The 24,804-nt window shown below is 38.0% G+C and overlaps 2 protein-coding genes across 2 annotated transcripts; one reads left to right on the forward strand and one right to left on the reverse strand.

The window, feature by feature from the left end:
• Nucleotides 1–332: 332 nt before the first annotated feature.
• Nucleotides 333–15,599, forward strand: LOC144650379 (follistatin-related protein 5-like). Its single transcript, XM_078510043.1, is given in 9 exon segments — nucleotides 333–691; nucleotides 3,440–3,488; nucleotides 3,691–3,918; nucleotides 11,004–11,053; nucleotides 11,055–11,298; nucleotides 11,740–12,002; nucleotides 12,004–12,034; nucleotides 12,757–13,060; nucleotides 13,733–15,599. Coding segments are annotated over 9 exon segments (2,148 nt in total). The 5' UTR covers nucleotides 333–631; the 3' UTR covers nucleotides 14,652–15,599.
• Nucleotides 15,474–23,795, reverse strand: LOC144650398 (uncharacterized). The gene is made up of 11 exons (XM_078510065.1): nucleotides 23,736–23,795; nucleotides 19,931–20,040; nucleotides 19,140–19,181; nucleotides 18,959–19,007; nucleotides 18,515–18,558; nucleotides 17,554–17,595; nucleotides 17,377–17,425; nucleotides 16,887–16,930; nucleotides 16,453–16,494; nucleotides 16,155–16,209; nucleotides 15,474–15,680 (listed from the first exon to the last, which is right to left on the reverse strand). The coding sequence occupies exons 2-10, from the start codon at nucleotides 20,010–20,012 to the stop codon at nucleotides 16,166–16,168; spliced, it is 438 nt and encodes a 145-aa protein (XP_078366191.1). The 5' UTR covers nucleotides 20,013–20,040; nucleotides 23,736–23,795; the 3' UTR covers nucleotides 15,474–15,680; nucleotides 16,155–16,165.
• Between the last annotated feature and the right edge of the window lie 1,009 nt (nucleotides 23,796–24,804).

Here is a 24,804-nt window from a genome sequence, read left to right on the forward strand (position 1 = left end):
TAGTCCCAGTGTTATTGGAAAACGCCCAAATTAATCACAAGGAAATAAACAAACACTTGCTTTCATACTTAGTCTTAAATATGTGCCAGTTTAATAGTTTGCGAAAACCTTTTGGAATTACTAGTAAACTGTTGTTACGCCAAACTTACGGGCGACGTTAAAAAACGTGCGTCGCTCACAGCTGAAAAGTCTGATAAGCAAAATCGATTAGTTTTTATTACGTCTACAGACTTTCTCAATTTGACTGGCATGCCTTTCAATCCGTCTGACCGCTCTTTTAATCATTCAACAAAGCATTATGCAAAATAGCCTTAAACATTCATCTAAATTTGCTTACTTTTCAGTCACGCGCAAACACTTTGATCGCCGCAGGATTCGTCCCTCTAGTCTGTCTTCAAATCCCGGTGATATTTTGTATCTACTGGCAAATCAACACAATATACAACTAGGGTAATCAAGTATATTTCTGGTCGTGTGCAACGGAAGTCTTTTTTACACTCGGTTTGTTATTTCAAGAGAACATTCCGGCGTGCCCAACAACCGCGTCGCAAGACCGTAGCACGCGCAGTTCGGTCTGTCGCTTTCAGATTTTTAAAAATCCTCACTGTACTCCAAGATCGCACTGGCAGCGATGAAGTGTACCGTACTGACTTTGGGGATAATCTTCTCAACATTTCTTCTGCATTACACGGTAAGTAAGCCAACAGTTTTTAAGAACCAATCACTTGCAAATCTACAGTTCGCGGAAACGCGCGTAAGTCAGTCAGTTGCTGGCATTTTTTAGTGCAAGCTCTTGGCAGTTTACCAAAGTTTATATTTTCGATTTTATCGTTTTCTTCATTATCGCTTATACCTTTATGCATGGATCATATACAGCTAAAAACACAACATAATCTCTACCCTTGAGCAATGTTTGTAGCACACAAGTTGTATTGTTGCGCATTCCGAAATTCGACACAAACAATCACTGTTTCAATACAAGGATTAGAAAATTAAAAATTCTTAATCTGCACACAGATTTTTCTTTGCCAAAAGACTTTCGAAATACTAAAGGATAACACATTGTAGATATAAACTTTGTCGAGTAAATTTCCTAATTAAATGTTTATGATTTTCGCTGCAAATAATTTGCAAGTGACAACGGTCAGTCAATCGAATCAAAAACTCAACGGGAAGTCAAGAATTTGGCGTACCAAGGTAATTCTGTTGGAAGCGAAAACAAGCTTGAGATTTTTCATTTCTGATCAGTTCTAAATAGAAACAAAATGGAAAGAAAGTCAAGTCGTTTGCGCTTTCTAAGGCAGATTAAAAGAATGCCCTCCGAGTTTATCTGAATCAATTTGGTAAATTTGCATATAAGTATTATAAATTTACTCCTTGGGAAATCGTAAATCATGTATTATTAAACATATATACTTTGAAAAGGCATTTATTAAAGAAACGCTCAGAATATTTAATCATCTTTGCAGTGGGTTCCTTCTGAATTAAAAACTTTTTTTTAACGTCACAAATTGCAAACGAAACCCGTCTGTGAAAACTGAATGTACTTTTGAAAAGAAAAGTTGATAGTTTTGAAAACAAAGTATCATAAATTATTTAGTACACCGTCTTGTTATTGTCTGTATAGAAACGCATATTAAAATCAGAATTAAGTTTTGATACACTAAAGCGAACTCGATCGCCCAGCAGAGTTGATATGACCGATTTTATTTTGAAAGCTTTTTTACGTTGCCGCGTTCCTTTTCCGACTTGAAACTTAACTGACAAAAATGCTTTCACGTTTTCTCATAGACTAAAAGAGTTTGATTGATAGTTTTTTGGGTTTTCACTTAGCTTGGACAATTAAAAACCTATTAAATGCGGTGGTTTGCTGTTTGATTGGCAGATAACTTTGAAAACTGACTCGAGTTGCTGATGTCAATCAAAGCGCTCAGTGTATTGAGTGTAAACAGAACTTTATACCATTAGGCTATTGGGCTATTGTCGAAGGCTGTAAAGTTCGTACAAACAACGGGCCTGGAAGTCTCTCTCTATGCTCAGAAAACAAACGCCTCTTTTAAAAAACTCAATTACTACCCTGGCCTGCTCGAGAGGCGTGCGAGCCTTGAGATGTGAACCAAAACAAGTTGCAAAATTTGGTGCGAGCGGAATTAATAAGGATAAGACAGTCAGGTAAAATGATAAAAAAAAAAAACATCAATATACAGAAACGCAAAAAAAAAAACAATGCGTATTAGCAATTTTTATCTTGAATTTTTCGAGTAGTCCGTTCTCAAAGGAAAACAAATCCCAGTACGAGCTTAAAATAAAATCTCTGTAGAAAATAGGAATAAAGAACTTCTTGGTTTCCGTAAGGTGGATTTCCACTGTCGCGTAATTTTACGTTTGTCGCCGGGCGTGAATTTAACTGGCTTTACGTGCGTAAAATAAAATAGAGGAAATGTATGAACGTATCGCGACTGCGGAAAAAAAGTTGAACCACATTCAACTTTTTTCGCCGAGAAGCCAACCGGCGACATCAGGATATTGGCCTCGTTTTTTTTAGGTGTTTATGGCCCATGACTGCGTCTCGGTACACATGTACAGTATTAAAAAAGAATTTGGCCAATATCTTGCCATCCTGATCTGGCGCTTGAAAACCAATATTTATAACGGAACCAGTATAGGAACTAGTTCTTGAGTACATGTGTATTTCTACGGCAACTCAAAACAAAATTGTGACACTTATTTTTGTCCTGTTTGTTAGGTTGTGTTATATTCTTTAATCTTGGACTGTGTTTTGTACACTGGGTCTGAAAATCCCTGATTATAAGAGATTCATAGAGGATATTACATGGTTGCGCGGAGATATGAAATTTATCTTCGAGTGTTCAAATCGATATCTCACGAGTGAGCGCAGCGAACGAGTGGGATATCGATTTGAACACGAGAAGATAAATTTCATATCTCCAAGCAACCATGTAATATTCTGTTTATTATATAAACCTACTAATTACGATGTTTTTGACGATTTTCCGAAGATTGCCGACCCTTTCCGAAGATTTCCGAAGATTTGCAAAATGTTGTCCGAAGGTCGCACGAATGTTTCCGAACTTTTCCGAATATTTCCGAAGATTGCCGAAGATTGCCGAGAAAGATCCGAAGATGTTTCGACTTAATATCGATTTACTTTGGGCTCATTCAGCATTGAAACAGGGCAAACTTGTCAGAAAATGTTTCGAAATCGATATCTTCACATGTGAAAATAACATGTTATTTTCACGTGTGAAGATATGATTTTTTCGCGCGAAAGATTTCCTGGTATTTCACTGATGTTTATATAATAAAATAAAGTATTACATGTTACATCTTATTTCCACGATCCACGTCTGAAAATTGCAAATGAATTGCATGTGTTTATTATCAAAGAATTCAACTTCTTTTTACTCTTTCCAAATAGGTTCATGGAGGTACAAAAGAAAAAAAAATTAACTTAACAAAGAATAAACGTAAGTTACTTAAATGCAAATATTTGTGTACTTTGAAACCTATATACACAGCTCAGAACTCTAAAAATGGTAAACATGGTAAAGAATGCTATTATTTTTTCGTGGGGCAAAAGGAAATATAACAATTTATTTAAGTTCAATACGAATCACGAGTAAAATTTTCAAGCCGAGTCTAAGTCATTTACTTTATTTAATTTTGCAGATTGCTGGCGGCTTTGCCCCTCTGGTCAAGAATGCGCGCTTCAGTCAGACGGCACTGAACAGTGTGTGTGTGCGTCTCAATGTAAAAAGAGACACAAACCCGTGTGTGGAACAGACGGACACCTGTACATAAACCACTGCGAGTTACACAGAACAGCGTGTGTTAATGGCAAGAAGATTGGCGTCGACTGGAACTTGAAATGTTTAAAGAAACAAGCCAAAACAAAGGGTATGTTGAAATTTAAACTTTATCATTTATAGTTGTAGTTGTTTCAAATGAGAGGGGGGGGACGGTAAAGCTAAAGATAAAGCCGTTAAAGCGCCTGAAGCTGTACACGAAAAAAATTAATAAAAATAAATTACCTTTATTTAGACACGGTTGGGTTTAAAGCTAGAAGCTTGTGGGGGCCGTGTATTCCCGATCTAATTGGAATTTAAAAAGTGTTGGTTTTTGTGGAGGGAGGAAAACGGGAGAACCCGGAGAAAAACCCTCGGAGCAAGGACGAGAACCAATAACAAACTCAACGCACATATGATTTTTTTTTTTTTTTTTTTTTTTTTAATATTTTTAATTTCTTGCCATACAAACATACAGTACAAAATTACAAAGAAAAAAGAAACACTACTTACAATTTAAACATTACTTACAGTCCTAACGCTACTTACTTACACTAATACAATACTTACTTACACTACAACAATAAATTATTACAAGCTTAACATTACTTACTACAAACAAAGCACGTTAAAAAATAAACAAGGTATATTATGCTATGGAGAGCAGAAGAAAAAAGAGACATGCAAAGCAAACACCAGCTTTCTAAACAAAAGGTCAAAAAGCAGGTTTCGAAAAAATAGAGTGACCTAAAATATTTTCGGTGGAGTTTTTTTAAAAGGTAGAGTGGAAAAAGGAAATAGTCTAACTTAATACAGGAATAAAGATATTCCATTTTCTGTAATGTTGAGCAAGTGTACCTTTTTTCCTGGCAATGTAAAATTCTAATTTAAGAGTAGCTCTTAATTTAGCCTTAAAAACTGGTAAAGAGGGTTTAATCTTATCAAGCTTACACCTATAAATAAAATATTTTCCAAGAAGAAGAATATGGTTAACTACCATAGAGTCTGTATCGATATCAAACTTACCAAACAAAACATCGGTGAGAGAAAAATTTAAAACTTCATTCTTATGGATGGCCAACCACGACAATACCTCTTTCCAGAATACCTCGCTTGCTTTACAAAGAAACAATAAATGCTCGAGGGATTCATCTTCAGAGTAACAGAAAGCACATAATGGCGAGTCTACAATCTTAAATTTATAAAGTCTGTCATTTGTATACACAATATGGTTTAGTAATTTGTACTGAAAAGCTCTTAACTTTGTATCCAAAGTAACACTAAACGCTAGAGAATAGATTTTCTTCCAATCGACGGAGAGATTTGGATAGTCATTTTTAAATTTCTTTTGGGCAGTAGGAGGAATTACTTTACGAGAAAGAAACTCTTCATAAACTATTTTGGAGGGAATGTTAGAAATATCCAACATTTCCCCCTTTATTGGCACTTCAAAAGAATTTGCAGGGCAGGAGTATGGTTCACGGTATATACTCTCACCCTTGATAATGGAGCGCCATTCCTTTGGAATGGCACTGACTACTCCCATTAAAAGGAAAAATTGACTAGGTGATAGTTTTGACCTGAGAACTTTATCACTTTCCAGAAACGTATTGTCTTTAGAGACTAAATCTCCGATTTTGCTTATCCCACAGTTTATGCGGAAAAAGGCATGATATAAAGATTTACCTTCACATAGAATGTTTTTATTATTCCACAAGTATTGGTTCATAACATCCCCGTACGAAACCACTTCTTTACTTGAAAGAGTTGACCACGCAGCAAGACAATCTTTGTAAAACTCGGGTAAAAATATGGGCAATTTTGGGCAATCAAAATGACACTGCAAAATGAACTTTCCGCCTAGTTTTTTCAAATAGTGGTTTAAGAAGATCTTCCAGGGACTAACATAGTCCTCAATATACTTCTTCACGCACATTATTCTTTGCGCTAGAACCATAGATTCTATATCCAGCATCTTAAGCCCTCCATTTTCAATGCAATTAATCAAAGCTAACCGTTTAACCTTATCCTTTCCTTTCCAAATAAAGCTGTAAAGTTCTTTATTGACTGCCTGTATGAGATCTTTAGACACATGAATAAGCGACGCTTTCGACATAAATTTCGGAATAGCAAAAGATTTAACGATTTGTATCTTTCCTATAAGTGTGAGTCCCCTCCATTTCCACATGCCTAATGTTTTTTTAATAGACTTTATAATTGCCTCGAAATTATCCTTTTTCCTAGAAAGTTGATCATAATCAAAGTGTACGCCTAAAATCTTAATTGAGCGTTTAAATTCATAGGAAGGTGATTTAGACAAATTTTGGACCCCTAAGCAAAAAAATTCTGTTTTTTCCTCATTTAATTTTAAACCTGAGAATCTCGAAAACAGATCTAAATTAACAATCAGGTTCTCATACGAAGACTTATTCCTCAAAAAACATGTCATGTCATCCGCGAAAAGAGAGATTTTCACAACTTCATCCTCAATTTTGATCCCTTGAATCTTGTCATTTTGTCGAATACTGCAAGCTAGAACTTCTAAACTAAGAATGAACAAGAGAGGGGATAACGGATCCCCTTGTCTCACACCACGGTCAACATTAAAGTAACTTGTCGCAAATCCATTATTTATTACGCAACTAGACACGTTTGAGTAAAAGGTGCGAATCCACTGAATAAAAGATGGTCCGAAATTGAATGTGCGAAGGACCTTCAATAAGAATCTATGGTCCAAAGAATCGAACGCTTTCTCAAAATCAATTGTTACAAGGATACCCGACTGATCACTACATTTTGTATATTCTAATACATCATCAATGGTCCTGACGGCGTCAAATATTGATCTTCCTTTCACATAAGCGTTTTGGTTGTAATGAATCAAGTCAGGAAGTATATTCTCTAATCGTTTAGCTAGCGCTTTGGAGGCTATTTTGGTGTCCACATTAATTAAGGAAATCGGTCTCCAATTTTTGATCAGCCTTTTATCTTTTCCTTTCTTTTCTAATAAAGTGATCACCGCTTGTTTCTGAGAGTTAGATAACTCTCCGTGATTATGTGCATAATTGAGACAAGCTACCAAATGTTTTCCAAGAATAGGCCAAAAGGCTAAGTAAAATTCCGTTGTAAGGCCGTCGTTACCAGGTGTTTTGTTCTTTTGAAAACCATTCAAGATGTTGAAACATTCACCGATAGTCAATTCTACCTCACACTTCTCTTTCTGTATTTCAGACAGTGTGGGTAAGGATACGCTGTTAAGAAATGCGTCTAATGAGGCTTCACTTTCTCCAGTAGAGTTCACTTGGTAAAGATTTGAGTAGAAACTTCTAAGTTCGGCCATTATTTCTTTGGGATTCGTTGTCAGAGATTGATCCTCCTTAAGAATCTTTCGGATTGTGCTCTTTTTACCCCTAGAGCTCTCCAAGTTCAAAAAATACTTGTTGCTTTTCTCTCCTTGCTCGTACCATCTTGCCCTTGAACGGATTATAGCGCCTTGTGCAATGTATTCATATTGAAGGTCATACTCGGTTTTCAAAATCTCTAGCCTATTCAGATTATCCGTAGATGGATCCTGGTCACAAAGCTCTTGAAGGATTGTCAATTTTTCCTCTAGAGATGTCAATTTCGCCTTCCTTTCCCTCGCTTTGCGTTTACTGTATGAAATTGTCTCCTGTCTAATTTTGAATTTAATGAGATCCCAAAGCAATCTGGGATCATGTATATCCCTAAATTCGTCAACCCAAACCTGGTATCTATCGTTTATTAGAGCTACATAGTCATTGTCATCTAATAAACTTGCATTGAACTTCCAGAAGGAAGGACCGTGTGATTTTTCTTCTATTCCATTAACTGACAACAGAATGGCTGAGTGATCAGACTTTATGGAAGGAATAATGCTCACCTGATCGATCTCCTCCTGCAAGGCATTATCGGTTAACCAAAAATCAAGCCTCCTTTGGATCACAGGAGTTTTCTGTGTCCAAGTAAAACGTCTTATTCCTGGGTTCCTAAGTCGCCAAATGTCTACTAGATCGTACAGTAAGCAAATATTCTCAATCTGCTTAGCTGATTCCTTTAATTTTGGTTTGCCCCCACAACCATCAAGGTTGGGGTCTAAAATAACATTAAAATCTCCCCCAATGATTATTCTACAGTCGTCATCTATATCAATGTTATCCAATTCCTCCTTGATTTTGTCGAAAAAGTGAGTTTGCTCACTCGTTTTGTTTGGAGCATAGATGTTTACTAATAAAAACTTTTGATCTTGCACCAGCGCCTCGAGAAAAATAAAACGACCCTCTTTGTCCTGCCGCATGGACTTGATTTGGAATTCCAAATTATTTTTAATTAAAACAAGCACGCCTCTGCTATGTACAGAACCATGCGAGAAATACATCTCACCCTTCCACTGCTTTTTCCAAACATTTTCAACTTCCTTAGTACTATAGGTTTCCTGAATAAAGCAAATGTCGACTTGTTGTCTCATTACCCATCCAAATACTGCTTTCCGTTTTTCAAAAGAACGAATCCCACGAGCATTTAAGGATAATAGTTTAAATGCAAAGTTGCTTGCTGTCATGATTTTACCACAACTTTTAGAATTTGTAAAAGGCCACCAATGCAGCTGTCAATGGAATAACAAAAAGCGTTACCTGAATTCATTTCCATACAAAAGTTGTGAAGAAAAATATTGCGTAAAGCAGGCGTTTGTTTGCGGAAAAAAAAAATTAACACTCTCCCTCATTGCATTTGCAATTAACACCCTACAAGACACTAACGAATAACGAAAACGACAGAACATAAAAGGTGACCAGAAACACTGTTGTGCCACCGTAGAACGACTCGAGGAAATTGATTGAAACAAAAAACAACATAAAAATAAACACAAACTAAATACGAAAACTAAGCGGAGAGGGGAAATGATGATTACAACGGTTATTTGTTCCCCATAACTTCGTCTATTAAATCATAATAAGGAGAAAGCAAGGCCATTTACGACTGAGGCAAGCTTATCTAGTTACAAATTCGCGTTCAATATAAGTTCAAGCTGTGCCTAAATATAGGCATCAAACAATTCAAACAAAAAAGTAAACGTCAATAATTAAAGTGGGTTTAAGTGTCCATCGATATACAATTTATCAGGTTCAGCGCGGCTGAAATACGCGATCTTACCCGCTTTTCTTGCATCGACCAGCTTCTTCGACTGGAGCTTCCTTCGGTTAACTATTTCTTTTGGCAGGTCTGCAGCGATCCTATACCCGGAATCTTTCAACGACTTTCCTTTTGAGAAAACTGCTTCTCTGTCGCTATATCTAAGAAACCGAGCGATTATTGCTCTAGGGCTTCCATCATCATGAGGCTTTCCGATCCTGTGGACCCTTTGAAATTCGATACCCATTGTTTGGACACCACATTGCTGTTCCAGGAAAGAATTAAGCACCATGCGACAGTCTCCGCCTTCTTCTTCCTCGCTAATGCCGTAGAAACGCAAATTTTCTCGCCTTTGATACACTTCAGCATACAACAGTTTGTTTTCCAATTCTTTGTACCTGTTCTCACAGAACTCGCTCGCCTTTTCTCGGGCCGCTGTCGCTTCGTTGACTTGCGTATTGAATTCCTGGAGGCCATTTTGTAACTCTTGTACGGCCGTCCTCGTGGTCGAATGAGCATCTTCTAATTTTTCCACTCTGCCTTCTAATGAGTTGAATTTGGTCTCCAGGTTGGACACCTTAGTGTTTATCTCCTCAAGTTTATTGTCCATGATCTCTAATCTTTTTAAGATAAGATCTAATTTCGTCTCCAAGGCGTCCGCCGACATTTCGAAGACCTCAGTAGATCGCTCGGGCGAGGTACCCGAGTTAAACTCTCTTGCTCGTTTTTCCACGGGCGATGCACCAGACGCGCTCGAATTACTGCTTTCTCTAGTTCGCTTGGGATTCATAAGAGTTTAAGGCCTAAAAACATCATTAATTGACGAAGTTACGCGGAGCAGTTTGAAACACGTCTACAGCCTCCGCATGCCTCGACCCAGTCCCTCTAAATACCAACGCACATATGATGCCGGGTCTGGGAATCGAACCCGGGCCAAATTGGAGGGAGGTGAGCGCTCCCACCACTGCGCCATCCCTGCCTTCCTATATTTGCGTTTTTAGCTTGCTTGTGTGACCGTCAGGATGCGAAGGAAGTATTTCAAATTAACGAACATGGTTTAACTCCCAGCTGGCGGGGGCCGACCGTTTGGACAGCTTTTACATTGAGTAGCCTAGGAACCAGTTGAACTCGGGACTATCGCAAACAAATCGATCCAGTGGCAGGGAGAAGGACGTGAAGATGAATCCGGAAGTTCCGGATGGTAGAAGAACCGCGCCCCAACTACTCGACCCCACTGTTCCTCTGTGAAGGGAATCAAGTTTCTACACTGCGCACAGCCCTCTATGTACTCGTATTTTCGTTCGATCGTTGAGCTCGGGAAAAAATCTCGAGTGAACTGGACGCCAGCGCAAAGCAGGAAGCGCGAGCCCCCACCGCCTCGTGCAGTGGTCCCTCATGATTCACGCTCGCGCTCACTTCGCCTGCTTTACGTTTCTCTTGCGTCATTTTGCGTTAAAAAACGCAGAGGCTGTGAACAGTCTAACAAGTTTCTGCCATCATTTACATTTATTACCTTCCCATTTCTCATTTAACTTTATTTTTCTTTGGCCATCGTAGCTTAATTAGAAATAACACGCAAACTGCAGTGATAAACATGACGAACAAACGCATTGCTTGACGTTTCGTTTGCTTCTACATACATCTTCAGAAGTGACCGTTGAAATGGAAGTAACAACTAAATTTAAATTCGAAGAACAATAAGATTGGCAGATGACAAAAGCGGAAAAATTATGACAAAAGATAATAATATTTTAGAAAAAAAAATACTAATTTGCATATAACAAAATGCAAACTAATAAAGATTTTTTCCTGCCTACATTGTCATTTAGGGCAGGTTTCAAATCCCAAATTAGCAGAGTCTCCTTTATCTTACAATGGATATCTGACCGTCCTCTTGCTAATATGTCAAAGTGGTCCCATTTTATATTATGACCAGTTGACGTGACGTGGTCTGCAATAGCAGATGCGTGACACTAACTTGTGGTCGCTTTAAAATGTTCAATTTAAAATGTCTAATTTCTCATTGAACTTTGTTTTTATCTTAAGATTGTCCCAAAGAGAAATTATCCGATATGAAGAAGCTCATTTTAGCCAGCCTTCCAAAAGGAGCTACACAAGGAAGTGACGTCAAAGATCCTGATCGATGAGTTGTTCTTCCGGTATAACAGGGACCGCGATCACAGTATCAGCAGTTTCGAGCTCAAAACCCTGGTTACTGACTACGTCATGTATGGCAACATCAAAGAACTCGCGGACGTGTGTCATCCGTCACAGTGGTTGAATGCTGCAGATAAAGACCAAAACGGATTTCTCTCCAAAGATGAATTTTTACGGAGTCTAGGTAAGATAAACTGTATTTTTCGCATTTTTTAAAGAAATAAAACAAAACAACAAATTAAAAGCACGCAGGTTCTAAACTATGTATTAGATTTCTAGCAATATACTTATGAAAAAATATGTATAAGCTTTTTTGTGTAATATTAATTTATAACATCGGTTTCGAGCCTTAGCCGGGGCACTGCGTTGTGTTCTTGGGCAAGACACTTTATTCTCACAGTGCCTCTCTCCACCTAGGCGTATAAATGGGTACCGGTGAATTTATTGCTGGGGTAACCCTGCGATGGATTAGCATCCCATCTAGGAGATGGTGGAAATACTCCTAGCCACTTCGTGCTGGGGAAACCGGAACAAGCCCCGGGCTGATGGACCGCTAAGCTCGTATGCCTGGCATGCACATTTTTCCTTTATATATATATATCGGTTTCTTGAATTATCTTTGCAGCGAGCAAACCGGAAGTTAGCATTCTGCAAAGTGACGAGCAACCGATGTCTGGCTCCAATCTCACTCTCCGATGCAGGGTGCGTGGTTACCCTGTTCCTACGGTCACGTGGTTCAAAGATGAAATACAGCTGAACGCTAAGGACCACATTTCGACGAACGAGGAAGGGGAACTTTTTATAAAAGAGCTCGGTGTAGGTGACAATGGAGTGTACACATGCGAGGCATCAAATGACTTGGGAGTGGACCGGAAGCAAGTGAAGGTTAAACGTCCAAGAACCGATCACGGAAGCTCCAGGTAAAGTCACTAAAGTATCTTATTTTAGTGTTAAAAGTAATTCGCGTTTGCTTTGGTTTTGCATTAATAGGTACGTTTAGTGATTTGTTTAAAAAGTCTCGCGCCACTTTTTCAGCCAATATCAGAATTTAAACCAAACCCAATCGTGACTCACTCACATACATTTTCCCGCGCTTCGTGCTTCGAGCTACTTGATTTGCTTAACTGGATTGTGCCCTTTGAATTGGAATAGCTGGATTTTCACTACCTTTATGATGTAGGCAGGCATTACTGGGTGATTGAGGCAGAATAGAACGAATGAAGTAAACCTCTTAATGCTCATTAACTCTTGTATATTCTACTGGTCTTAGATCGCTTCTTCTAAGAGCCCTACTTTAAGTAGGTAGAGTAGTTACTTTAGGTGGGCCGTTTGACAATGGATGGAAATAGGTAGTAGTTAGTTGTTAGGTAGTTATGTGGTTGTAAAATTGCTCTAGTTTAACCATCGCCGTAAGCCGAACACTTTGCATTACTACCCTCCAAAGAGATTCTATGACCCTCTATGATCCTTTTTGACGTCCTGATTGAAACTTGCTTTTATCAAATTGGTTTTGTATTTTAACGCAACTTCACCTTACTTAAGAGGATTAACTTCAACTTCACAGCAAACCAAATTTATTTCTTTCCGAGCCTACGTACCAGTCTTATTTCAGCTATTCGTCTCTGTCTATTTCTTACTTTAGCTGTTCCAGGGAGTAACCTATTTTACGTCTTCGCAAACGACGGTGTTTACGTCATCGATCCTGAAACGTCATCGACTGTCAAGCACATCACAGCTGATGACGTCATAAATGGTACAGCATCGCCAATTTGCACGAGTGGTCGACAGAAAACGTGCAACTGGGGCGGGGCTGTGAGCGTTAACTTGAAATACATCTACGCAGCGGACTTCCTGGGGAAACGAGTCCTAGTGCTGGATATTGCGGCTCAAAAATTCGTTCAAATAGTAGCAACAGACGACTATCCCTACCAACTGAAATATATCAGGTGAGGAAGTATGAGAATTATATTAAACCTCACTGGTCTTGATATGCGTAGTATAGTTCTTGCAGCTACTTATCAATCTCTTCAATTCTCACGACCTACGTATGGTGCTTTGTAGTGAAATACTAAAAGGAAGTTACATATTGAACCCGCATCTTTCAAAAAAGAGCACCACTCTAAATCACCAACAAAGAAAATTTAATACTCAAATGCTACTCGATCGGGGTAGGCCAGCTAAAAAATAGCTATTATTCAGAAAAAAAGTTTCTTTCACTGTTCCTTAAGTGCTCAAATAAAATCCTTTCTTCGTTGTATGTACCTCAGTGGGAACAGGTATCCGGTTGAAATAAACCACAACTATCTTTACTAGAATAGCTTAAGTAGTTTTTAGTAAACTTATTCCTATTGTTATAAATTCTCCTGTAGCTTGTTCCATGTTCTAAGATCGTCGGAAACTACATCGTTAATAATTATGAAACAAAGCAAGGCCGGACAGAATAGCTGAACGGCTAAAAAGCTCTCTCCATGCCTCCCTTGCACGCTCGGTTAAACTTTGATCAGGCTATGGACAATCAATTAAACAAAAACGAACAAACAAACGAAGTCAAAGAACACAAATCATTACAAATACTACGCGTAATCTTTTTTTAAGCCTTTCCTTGTCTCTGCTTAAAGGTCCCTGGATGCTGTCTGGATCCTGTGCTGGGAAAGCAGTGATCTTGATATCCTCACTGAGGACGAAGACGACAACGGGACACTGTCAGTGATAAACGAAGCAAGTAAAGTGACTGTCCACACGTCAATCAAGGCTCGAATGATTGACGGCTACCCACGGCCTGTGCATGGCTTCTTTGAGGCGGCGAACTGCGAGTTGACAGACGAGGAAACGAAGTATGCGTACGTCACTCATATTATGGAACCTGGCCTTCATGAAGTGGACCTGGCTACCAAGCAGTACTCGAAGTTTTACAATCTCAGTGATTACCAGTGTTACGGGACATTTAGCTTAGCTTTGTCTCAGCCTCACAGATATGCGTTCGTCCAGTGCTACACCAATGAAGACCGAGATACCAAAGCGCAGATAGTGATGGATTTAAAAAACGAAGAAATCAAGGCAATAAACTCAATTCATTTTGGCTTGCCGTTCGCATCCCCTGACGGCCGTTTTGTCATCACGTTGAACTATTTTGCTATTTTAACCCAGTATATTGACCCGTCAGGCCAGATTTACCTGTTCCAGGACATCGAGTCCAGCCTGTTACTCAGCAGCCTCGCCTTCTACCCACGTGACGCGGGTTATGACGTATACGTGACGTCAAAGGACCAATCGGCAATAATCCTGCTTCATGTGGACCAAACAGGTATAAAAACACTCAAGTTTATTTCCACAGTCGGCAAGCCGTCGCAGGACACGGACTGGGTCCACACTCAACGCTCTATTGTGATTGGCTGCGGGTCTAACGTTCGTTACCTAGCAACGGCTGCAACTGGCGAGGATGCAGTTGTTATTCTGGATGGCGAGAAGCAGGAGATGGGAGGAAAGGTTACAGGAATTAAGGGAGCTCGCACAATTGTGTGGGTCGGTAGTGAATAGAAATAAAACAGATTTTTCTAGCCAATGACGAAAATCAGAAAGCATCATTTTCTTGTTGCAAGGCAAATTAACAGATAAAACAGCGTAGTTACGTTGTAATTTGCGTATCACAAAGATGAATGTTGCCATGATTCAAATGATCTTTTAAAAATTGTTTTTAGTTATACAGTAACATCTCGAATTTCTAAGGTGCAGTGGTTGCATGTTTTTGCTGCCGATAGAAGAAGTCCAAATTAATAAGTAGGCTTAAATTCACTGAGTTCTATGAGCTGCTAACACTAAATAACTAGAAAATTGCCCGCTCGCGTACAAGAACATGACAGGTAGTTTAAGATGTGTTGTCCATAAAAAGCGTTTTTTTTTTACACAAATTGCATGTTACACATTAAGTGTGAACGGTAAATTCCAAACGGATCTTTCACCTCCAAAAATGGGGCCGAACGATTTAGTAGTAGAAAGTTGAAGACTTGGTTAAAGATTTTAAGGAAGCTTCGTCGTGGAAGGGATTATTAAAGTCCTAGTTCGTTATTTGCAATCCGTCTGAAACCACTGTTGTTTCATTTTGGCTTCTTCAGTGTTGCTGACTGTTTTGCGTTGTAATTGTTGTAATTTTGCAAAATGCAAAAGTTGACTTCAATACGTGACCATCATTCGAAGATTCTTTTGGAAATACATTGTTGATGATCTTTACATTAGAGGTTAGGCAACCCTCAAGCACAGTGTGTTTAGCTTGTGTGCAGTGGGGGTGGGGAGGGTTGGCAGAATGGCGTAAAGAAGACCAAAGAACTATAAGATCTCTCAGCTAAGAGACTGACATTTCAGTAGGCAATTTAAATAAATGTTTATTTTTGTTGGAATAACAGTTATACTTGTAACTGAATCAGATAGTCCTATCTACTTTATTCTTTATTAAACATTGTTGTCACTAATAAAGTCGATCTTATAAGATTTGTGGTGTCCAGCGTCTTTAATCCTCCTGTGTTTTGCAAGACTTTTAATAAAAATCACAGCGTCAAATCAACTGTAATCCTAAAGGGGAGATACAAAACAGGACGTTTCGTTAAGTTTTTTGGTCAGATACTTCGAGCGGTTTTCACTTGAGTATCGAAAATAATTCGCATTTGCTTTGGTTTTGCATTACTACGCTTAGTGATTGGTTAAAAAAACTCGCGCTACTTTCTCAGCCAATCAGAAGTAAAACCAAAACCAATCGCAACTCGCTTACACACGCTTTCCCGCGAATCGTGTCGGCTACGTATATTTACCTCGAGGTTTGATTGGTTCACTGGATTGTCAGTATCCTTTTGTGATTGGCCAGAGTCATCCATCACGATAACTTTGGTTTTCATTTAACGACACTCATTTGAAAACCGCTCTATAAAACTTCATTTTCGCATTAATTTATCTAACACAGTTAACCGGAAGTTGAAACGAAAACTGACTCGATCCCTTGATAATTTTGTAGATTGACAATAGTTTCGCAGTTTTTCGTTACTGACTTACTTTTTCTCGCTTTACTTTCCATGACGATTCATTCGTAGTCTAGATCTCTGGGGACCTAATAAAGGAAAAAAATGTAAAAATTCTTGCACTGATCAGACGCCTCAAAGCTACAATGTGGTTGCCAGCAAACCATTCCTGAGGCAAGGTAACAAAATTTAGGACATGACTTTGCACAGCTACAGTTCATTAAAATACAGATGCTAAGTTAATACTAACTTCTTATTAACTGAGTACTAGGGCTGCACAAGGGAATATTTGTACACGGTCGTGTCATACGTGAAACATCAAACACACTTACTGTCAGCAAAACGCATGTCCCTTGCATCTTTCAAGACGTATTCTGACAGTTTAAAATACAGAACATTAGAATCTAATTGTATCTATAACAAAAGTTTCGATTTTGATTGGGTCTACGCTCGCCTGTGTGACGCGTATTTGGCGCGCGATCACGTGGGTATCCAATCACAGGTATCCAATTTGAGTAACTTCAAATTGGATTCATTCGCCCGTCAATCACGTGTATTCAAATGGGTTCTTTTTTACTGGTTTGGAACGATTTTTACCTACGATATAATTTTTTGATACCACGTTTCTGAAGTTTATATGTTGCCTACGCAAGTTAAATCTGTTTTAGAAAGTTAATCGACCTCTGTTAGAAGTTCCTTATTGATTGCATATCATTGTCGTGTGCATTTTTAAGGCCGTTCGTTTCAAGGGGTAATCGTTTCATACCATTTTCTCCTTTAGAATCTCGTTCCTCTATGTCGCCAAATAACCTATCGAGACAGAAGAATAAAAATGGGTTTTGTGGTATACTCAATTTGAGTTCGAACTAAGACCTCAGCTATAGAGGTTATGAAACTGTAAGTGTATGTAATTGAATTCAGTTAATAATAATGAAAAAAGAAGAAAAGAAAAAGAAACTGTAACGTGAGGGGTCATGAATGGTCCCTCAAAATGCTGCAGTGCTTGCAAGATAAGGCTTCTGCTCGGAATGCTCGCAAAGTTTTAGTGAGTGCTTGTTTGTCCATAGGCGCATATTTTTACAAATGCTCGCATGCTCGGTTTTTTAAAGAGGTGGATTTTTCAAAAGTGCTCGTTGCTCGCAAGGCTGGCTTTGTCAATGCTCGTGCTCGCTAAGAAAAACGCTCTGCTTGCACGCTCGCAAATGCTCACAATGACCATTCAATACCCCTAACGTGGACGTGTTTTGACGACTTACCCTCGCTTGCCGTGTCGGTTCATCCGTAACTTTCGAGGTGGAGCAAGACCTGTAAATAAATTACAATCCATAAAAAGTTAGCCAAATATAAGAAAAGTCCTCCATTACTAGATTCTGAAACGACGGCAGGGATTGTATATGCAAGTGAAACAATCAGTAAATAACTGAGTTACTTACTGTCAGCTGCTATCGTGTCTTTTGTGTAATAGACATTGTCTTCTGGAAAGAAAATTATAACGTAGTTACTTGTCAGTAAGGATACTTTCGTTTAAACTCCATTCGCAATCTTTTCTTAATCATCTTTCTTCTTGGTTAGCTGTTTTTTAAATCTCTGTTTTTTATGTCAAGATAAATAGAGAGGTTTTCACTTGATTGTCGTAAGTCCTCGTTTGCTTTGTTTGCATTATTACGCTTAGTGATGTAAAAAGGTAAAGGTAAAGATTTTTTTTTTTGTTTTTTTTTTGGGGGGGGTGGGGGGGGGGGATAAAAAAAAAAAAAAAAAAAAAATATTATATTATAAAAAAAAAAAAAAATATTAAAAGGAGGAGATTTTGTGGGGAGAGGGAAAAAAATGGGAACGGGACAAAAACGCCCCCGTGATTGGCTCAAAAAATCTTGCACCACTTTCTCAGCCAATCAGAAGTAGAACCAAAACCAATCGTGATTCACTCGCTTCATGTATTTGCTTCAAGCTTTCATTGGTTAGCCGGATTGCCTGTGTCCTTTGTGATTGGGCAGAGTGCTGACTATGGTTTTGGTTTTCGACACTCAATTGAAAACTGTTCTACAAGTTAATTACTGTTTGCGATTTACTTGCATTACCGTAAAAGCTACCCCTATCTTTTAAGCCCCCTCCCCCTCTTTTATTTTTTATTTTTTGTGAAAATGTTAACATCACTAAAACAATAAAAAGTCTACTTTATTTCCCTTATATGTTCCCTAACGATAAATGTTTTGAAATTAGCTCTCTTTTCTAATAACCCCCATCTTTATTAAGCCCCCCCCCCTCCGCCCTTCAAAAGGCGTCCAAAGAAATAAGCGTCCCGGGGAGGAGGAGGGGGGGGGGTGCTTGATAGAGTGTTTGCGGTATTCCATTTCATTTGAGTCTAAGTAGCGTTTCCATATTATCCCTTCATACCAGTTTCGCCTTCAGAATCTTGTTCCTCGACCTCATCAAATAACCTGAAAGGACAAGATTTGTCTTATAATCAAAGTTCTAATTACGGAGTAAACGAGGCAGGGTGGTTGAGTGGTTTAACTTAAGGACGTTAGTTTCTCACATGTCTAGTAGAAAAAAGAGATATTACCTGCGACAAAGCTACAAAATTTGACGATTTATAATTCTACCTCAGTTTGAGTTCAAGTTAATCAATTAATTACGAGTTATCGTGGCTAACTTGTGAAGGGCGTTGGCTTTTTAAGCAGGAGGTTTCGCCCAAAATGCCACTAGCTGGATTTGCTCTCAATACCGTACGTTTTTTTTATCTCTGTAAGCCTGCCTCGCTAACTGGGATTGCCATTTATGATCTCCCTAACTGTAATATTTCGATCAAAGTGGCACGGACGTGTTTAAATGACTTACCCTCTTTTGCCGTGCCGGATAATCCGAATCTTAGGTGGCCTTCCTGGACCTGTAGGTCAGATAACCCTTAGTTATTAAGGTCAATTTATCAATCATGTTACTATGGTAACAGTTTTACGCTAAATTAAGTAATGCAACTGAAAATACAGGTGAAGGAGAAACAGTGAAGAGAGTGACTTACTGTCAGCCATCATCATGTCTTCTGTGTAATACGCATTGTTCTCTGAAAAGGAAATTGCACTCGTAATTAATCCGTTTCAAACTTGTTAAGTCTTAACCATTTTACTCTTTTTTTGATTTGTTATTACTTATTTTATTGTAACGTTTCCTTCAATTTGAAAGAAAATTTTTACATCGCCAAAACATCCTCTTGTGTATCAAGACAAAGTTCTTTCAATCACTTCATTGTACAGTATCAGTAGTAATTTATTTATTTATTTATTTATTTATTTATTTATTTATTATGAGAGTAACATTTAACAACAACATCTAACAATTAGTGCTAAATAGTCAATGCTAAACAAAAGAAAACTATAAAATTATTGTCTAAAATCATCTTATAAAGTAGTAATTATTCGGCACGGTTTACGTAAAATTACTTCATTATTATGATTATTATGAATATTATTTATCATTTTTAATTTATTTTTGTTTAAACAATACTGGAAGCTTTACATTCGCTCAAAACGCTAATGCTCATCGAGGGAGATTTCGCAGGTAAAAAACAAATACATTTGCACTACGGACTCGTGAATACTACTAGCTTGAGGAATTTCATTATAGCTGTATAAATAACTTGAAGAATTTGCTTGTTGAAGGACACTCTATTGATCTCCTTGCCTTACTAGAGGCCGTCGTGTCTCTTAGCCGGGAGAGCCTGGCGCGGGAAAAGAAATGCACTTCTCGTGCCTAGACCCCTTTCGACTAAGGAAAACGATGGGCTCTGGGTACATTTCTCACCACTACTGTTACCTTCGCTGACTGGTTTTGCAGCTGTAGTCATAACAAGAACAGCTAAAACGACCATACAGAAACAAACTGTCTTGGAAACCATTGTAAAATCTATTATCTGAGTCCTCAACCTTACAAAAACAAAACAATAAGGCTGCTTTAAGTTAGTATTGGTGAATAGAAAGATACCCTGCAAATGGCGGAGTCAAGAATGGTCCCTCAAAATGTCGGGGTGCTCGCATTCTCCCAAATTTTTTTGGGGGTTTTTCTCTTCCCCCCCTTTTTTTAAATCCCCCTCCTCGTTTTTTTTGGGGGGGGGTTTTTTAAAATGCTTCTCCCCACGCTTATTTTTTTTTTTTCCCCCCCCCCAAAAAAAAAAACGCGGCCCCCCCCCCCCCAAAACCCCCCAAAAACAAATTAAAACCCCCCACAATAACTTGCTAATAACTTCTGTGTCATTTGTTAATAAGATGAGTGATTACTGATTGCAAAAGTTGTGCTCGTTCTTCTTATTAAATTAATCTTGCAAAGTGAGCAAAGCGTTTAAGTCACAAGAAACAATCTTGAAAACGCCAAACGAATGAACCTAAATTAAATTAACAGCAGACTAGTTTTTTCGCCATTGCAACTGTTACACTACTTCTTATCAATGACTTGTCTACGAGGTAAATATGTGGTACCGGTTAATTTTATATCTCTTACAGTCGGTTTTCTTAGCTGTTTCTGACTGTTCGCAGGAGCCTAGACTTCAAAACATGCTTGCATAACGGGAACCGTTAGCCAGTTATTGAATAGGTGTTCTGAATTTTCAGTTCTCGACGGCTTTTTTCAATCAATCGAAATCAAACTTGTACTCAGTACATGTTATAGTAGTGTGACGCAAGAAAATGAGATACTTTTTTACTTGTTATTAACCAAATTTATTAGTACCAAGGCCGTAACCGACCTTTTTCATAGACGAGGCAAGGTTTTGCTAGGAGGTTCTGGGGGGCATGCCCTCCAGAAAAATTGGGAAAATTAGAATCTTTAAAACTTTTTCTTAATACTTTTTCATAAGGTATTTCTTGATAAAAAGATCATCTTGTTTAACTGGGGAGGATTTTTCCAGCTTAACATATTTTGTTTTTAATTTTGGGTTAATATAAGGACAAGGCAAGTGCCTTGTCTTGCCTCTTGCTAGTTACGGCCCTGAGTACTCAGTGCTCCGAGAACTAACAGACGAATGCGTCTGTGCCGACTCATTGGTGGGAGCATTTTATAGGGACAACAGCTGCCTAATTGTTATCAACCTTCTCATTGATGTTGATCAAACTAAGGCGTCCTCCATGTGTGAAAAAGAGATAATTTTTTCAAGGACTTATTTTATCGAAGTTCACGAGAAGTTGTTTATCTATCTATATCTCTTTTTCCGACAATAGACGGGCGAGTGTTCCTATGAATAAATTCCTACGGGTAGTGTTTAACTTTGTTCATCAATAAAATAAAATAAAATAAAATAAATAAACCAACTTTAATTTGTTTTACGAGGGTTGCACATAACGGTCTTTCGACTGACAAACCTGCAGGATTCCCGATCGAATTGGAATTTAGAAGTGTTGATTTTTCTGGAGGGAGGAAAACCGGAGAACCCGGAGAAAGGACGAGAACCAACAACAAACTTAATTCACATATGACGCCGGGTCCGGGAATGGAACCAGGGCCACATTGGTGGGCAGAGAGCGCTCTCGTCGACTCTCACTACTGTGTAATTCCTGCTTCCCCTAGTGCGGTATAGCGCTCCACAGATTATAAAAGGAATGAGAAGAAGCTGAAAGACACCTGAGATACGCAAACGATATGACGAGAAGTTCTTTACTGTTTTAGTTGTCATTATCACGTTTTAGGGAGGCAGCCTGGCTCAGTTGTCCCACAAGCTTCACAAATGTTTATAAATAAGTGTTCTTTCTACTTAAAAGTACGAGTTTTTGGTCTGGAATGCGAACGCGACTAAGGCCAAGTAAAAAGAAACAAATTTTTTCTCGTCCCCGCCCGCTTCATTTTTGGGGGGCCGCCTCTCTTTTTTAATTATTTGTTATTGGAAAAGTTGGAACGAACAAAACCCAACGAGCGTTACTTTCACTTTGCACCTAGTTAAGTACAAAGAAAATTCTGTAAGTCATGACTTTTGTCTGCGTTTTAGTTCGAACTCAGATCAAAATTTTAAAGCCTCGGCACGCTAGGTCCGTACTGGATAAGTCAATTACTCTACAAGATTTATTCTGCAAGTTCGCTTCTGGAGAATTTGACGATTGAGAAAAATAATAAATAGAGAGATTAAACATGACGTTATGCGGCAAACGGCAAACGCGAGCTTGCCTTTCATTTTGTTACCTTTTTATGGAATTCTAAAATCAATCCCTCATAAAAATAGGGGAAATATCCCACATTCACGACAAACACAAAACTACTCATTTCCGCTTACGAACGCCAAACGGCAGACGACAGAAGTTGAATTTTTGCCGTTTGCGGGAAAAATAAACGTGATGCTTTAAAACCTCTCTATTAAATAACAAAAAAAGGCGCCCGCCCGTTTTTTTTTTTTAAATAGAAATCCGGACGACATTTTTTTTTCATGGCTTAATAATTGTAATTGACTCGACTTTATTATTTCATTAACACAATCAAATAAGACTCGTCCTCGACTAATCTTCAAAACTTCAAAATTTTTAACTGAAAAATGTAAAGAAAAAAGTATTAAATAACGTGGCATCTTAGACAATCTTTTACATTACTCCACGTTGTATAAATTACAAGCGTCCAATTCATGGTATAGGGAACATTTTTCTTCAAACTTTTTCACAGTATCATTTAACGATATCATTTTTTTTGCGTTCGTTACTTTTCGTGCGTCGAATAACTTAGACGTTTTCACGGCTAGGAACTGTAAAAATAATAACTGTCAATTAACGCAACAGTACCTTCTTACCAGAAGACGTTTCAACTACATTGACGATGCGTTGGTGACGAAAAAGACAAAAGGAAAACGCTTTCATCATTAAAGCTCAGCTGTTTTGAATTGTGTCTTTTGAAATGCAGTTCTACAAAGCTTCAAAACTGGACACTTAGTTTTTCAATTTGAACAAAGAAACACAATCTTTGATAATTACTCAGTCAAACTGAATAACCTTAAATTGCACGATAAGGCATTGTTTTAAGGTGACCACAGTTAGGTGAAGCCGTAAAGGTCCGGCTGATGTAATTTGTGCGGTAAAACTGAAATTTCAAATTTGTATTTATAATAAGTCGACTAGATATGGATATGTATAGGGGAATAAAACAAAATTAAATTAAACAATCCCCGAATATAAAGCTAGGTGCTTTGCTCAGTTGTAAAGCGCTTTGTTTTGTTTTAATGCAGTAGGAAGTGACGACACCGAGAAAAAGAAGTGGGAAGAAAAAACATCGTTTTCTTTTCGTGTTTGATGGCTTTTTTAAATCTGTTTTATAAAATAGTTACATTTATATAGTTATGTGTTTCCTCGACAAATTGTTTTATTTTGTTTTACAAGAAAATGAATTATATTGAAATTTTACTATCCAGGCGTGAAATGGTATCAGTTGGTGCTTTTGTATATTTTTCAATGCAAAAGTTTATACATTCTTCATTTATTAAGTTCGAGAGTCGAGAAATAGGCAAATATCAAAAGTGCCTTTTTACCTAACGAAATTTTCATCTCAAAGCTCTGTTGTGTCTTCGCTTAATTTGTTTTAAAGACCAACTCTGAACATTTTAATGAAGGATATTAGCAACTGTTCAGCCCATGGCTTAATTTAAATTATTTCTCACCTTAACGAAGCGCCTTCTCCTTCTTGTTCCTGTCGAAAATAAAGCGAAATGGAAACTGTTTCCCGCGCTTTTATACGCGTCAACGCTGGTATCTTAAACACGTGACGTAAGCCTTAACTCGTGACGTTTCTCTTGTTCGCTTCGCGTCTCGCTTGGCCGACAATTTCCGTTTTCACTTGTGAAAAGGAAAGGTGGAGATAAATTAATAGAAAATTATCACAGCATGAAGCGCAGCTTCCTTTTACCAGTTGTTATTAATCTTTACTCGATTTCTTTCATGATTTTTATTATTATAGTGCTGTTCAGCTCATAAAATCCTTAATTCATTTATTTCGCACAATCATTCTCATTGACAGTTTTCAATAGAACGTTCCCTCTTATAATATCTTAACAGCATTATTAACACACTTCTTAACTTTACATTTGTACATTGAGTCTTTCTGTTTAATTGACAAGAGAGGAATCGGAAAAAACATTTAGGTCGATAAAAATTTCAACTTCACAACAAGATTATGACTAATTTATGAATGATAATTATTTTCGGAAAAGAGCTACTTAGCTACAATTATCACATACTTAGCTACAATTATCACAGCACAAAACATTGTCCGAAGTAAGCTAATTGTTAAACCCATCTGTTGTAGTTTACATCACTTATAAGTGGAAGGAAAGAGGTGTATTATTCAAGATAAGATTTTGTCGGTAAAGCGGGCCAACATGGGCCGATTATCGTAACCGGATCATTACATCATAAAGTGTAGACAATAACCGTGCACGCTAGACGAACCCACGGTAGAAAACCTGTTGTTCTAGAAATTCACAGAAAAAAAAAAGAATTCGTAACATGATAACCAGTCCGGTATGGTGTTATTAATTGGGAAATGATGCGGCGTATTGCATGAAATACAGCGTTAAATAACAATCGATATCGAGTGACCATTAAGTCAGTGAATACGAGTGTAAATAGAACCAATAAAACTGAATCAGGGGCACCCATCGAGAATATAGTTCAAAACCACTTAAAGATAGCACCGTTGAACGTATTTTAGTATTTAAACGGTAGATATAG

The sequence above is a fragment of the Oculina patagonica genome, chromosome 4, assembly GCF_052425735.1.
Source record: "Oculina patagonica isolate OP01 chromosome 4, crgOcupat, whole genome shotgun sequence".
In the NCBI taxonomy this organism is placed as follows: domain Eukaryota; kingdom Metazoa; phylum Cnidaria; class Anthozoa; order Scleractinia; family Oculinidae; genus Oculina; species Oculina patagonica.

What these genes read in the sequence shown, in the direction of transcription:
- LOC144650398 (XM_078510065.1), bottom strand. Translation starts at nt 20,012, where the DNA reads ATGGTTTCCAAGACAGTTTGTTTCTGTATGGTCGTTTTAGCTGTTCTT. An exon ending in ATCCGGCACGGCAAAAGAGG is followed by an intron (nt 18,559 to 18,958) that starts GTAAGTCATTTA and finishes TTGTCCTTTCAG; the next exon opens with GTTATTTGATGAGGTCGAGG. An exon ending in AGATTCTAAAGGAGAAAATG is followed by an intron (nt 16,495 to 16,886) that starts GTATGAAACGAT and finishes TTAAACTGTCAG; the next exon opens with AATACGTCTTGAAAGATGCA.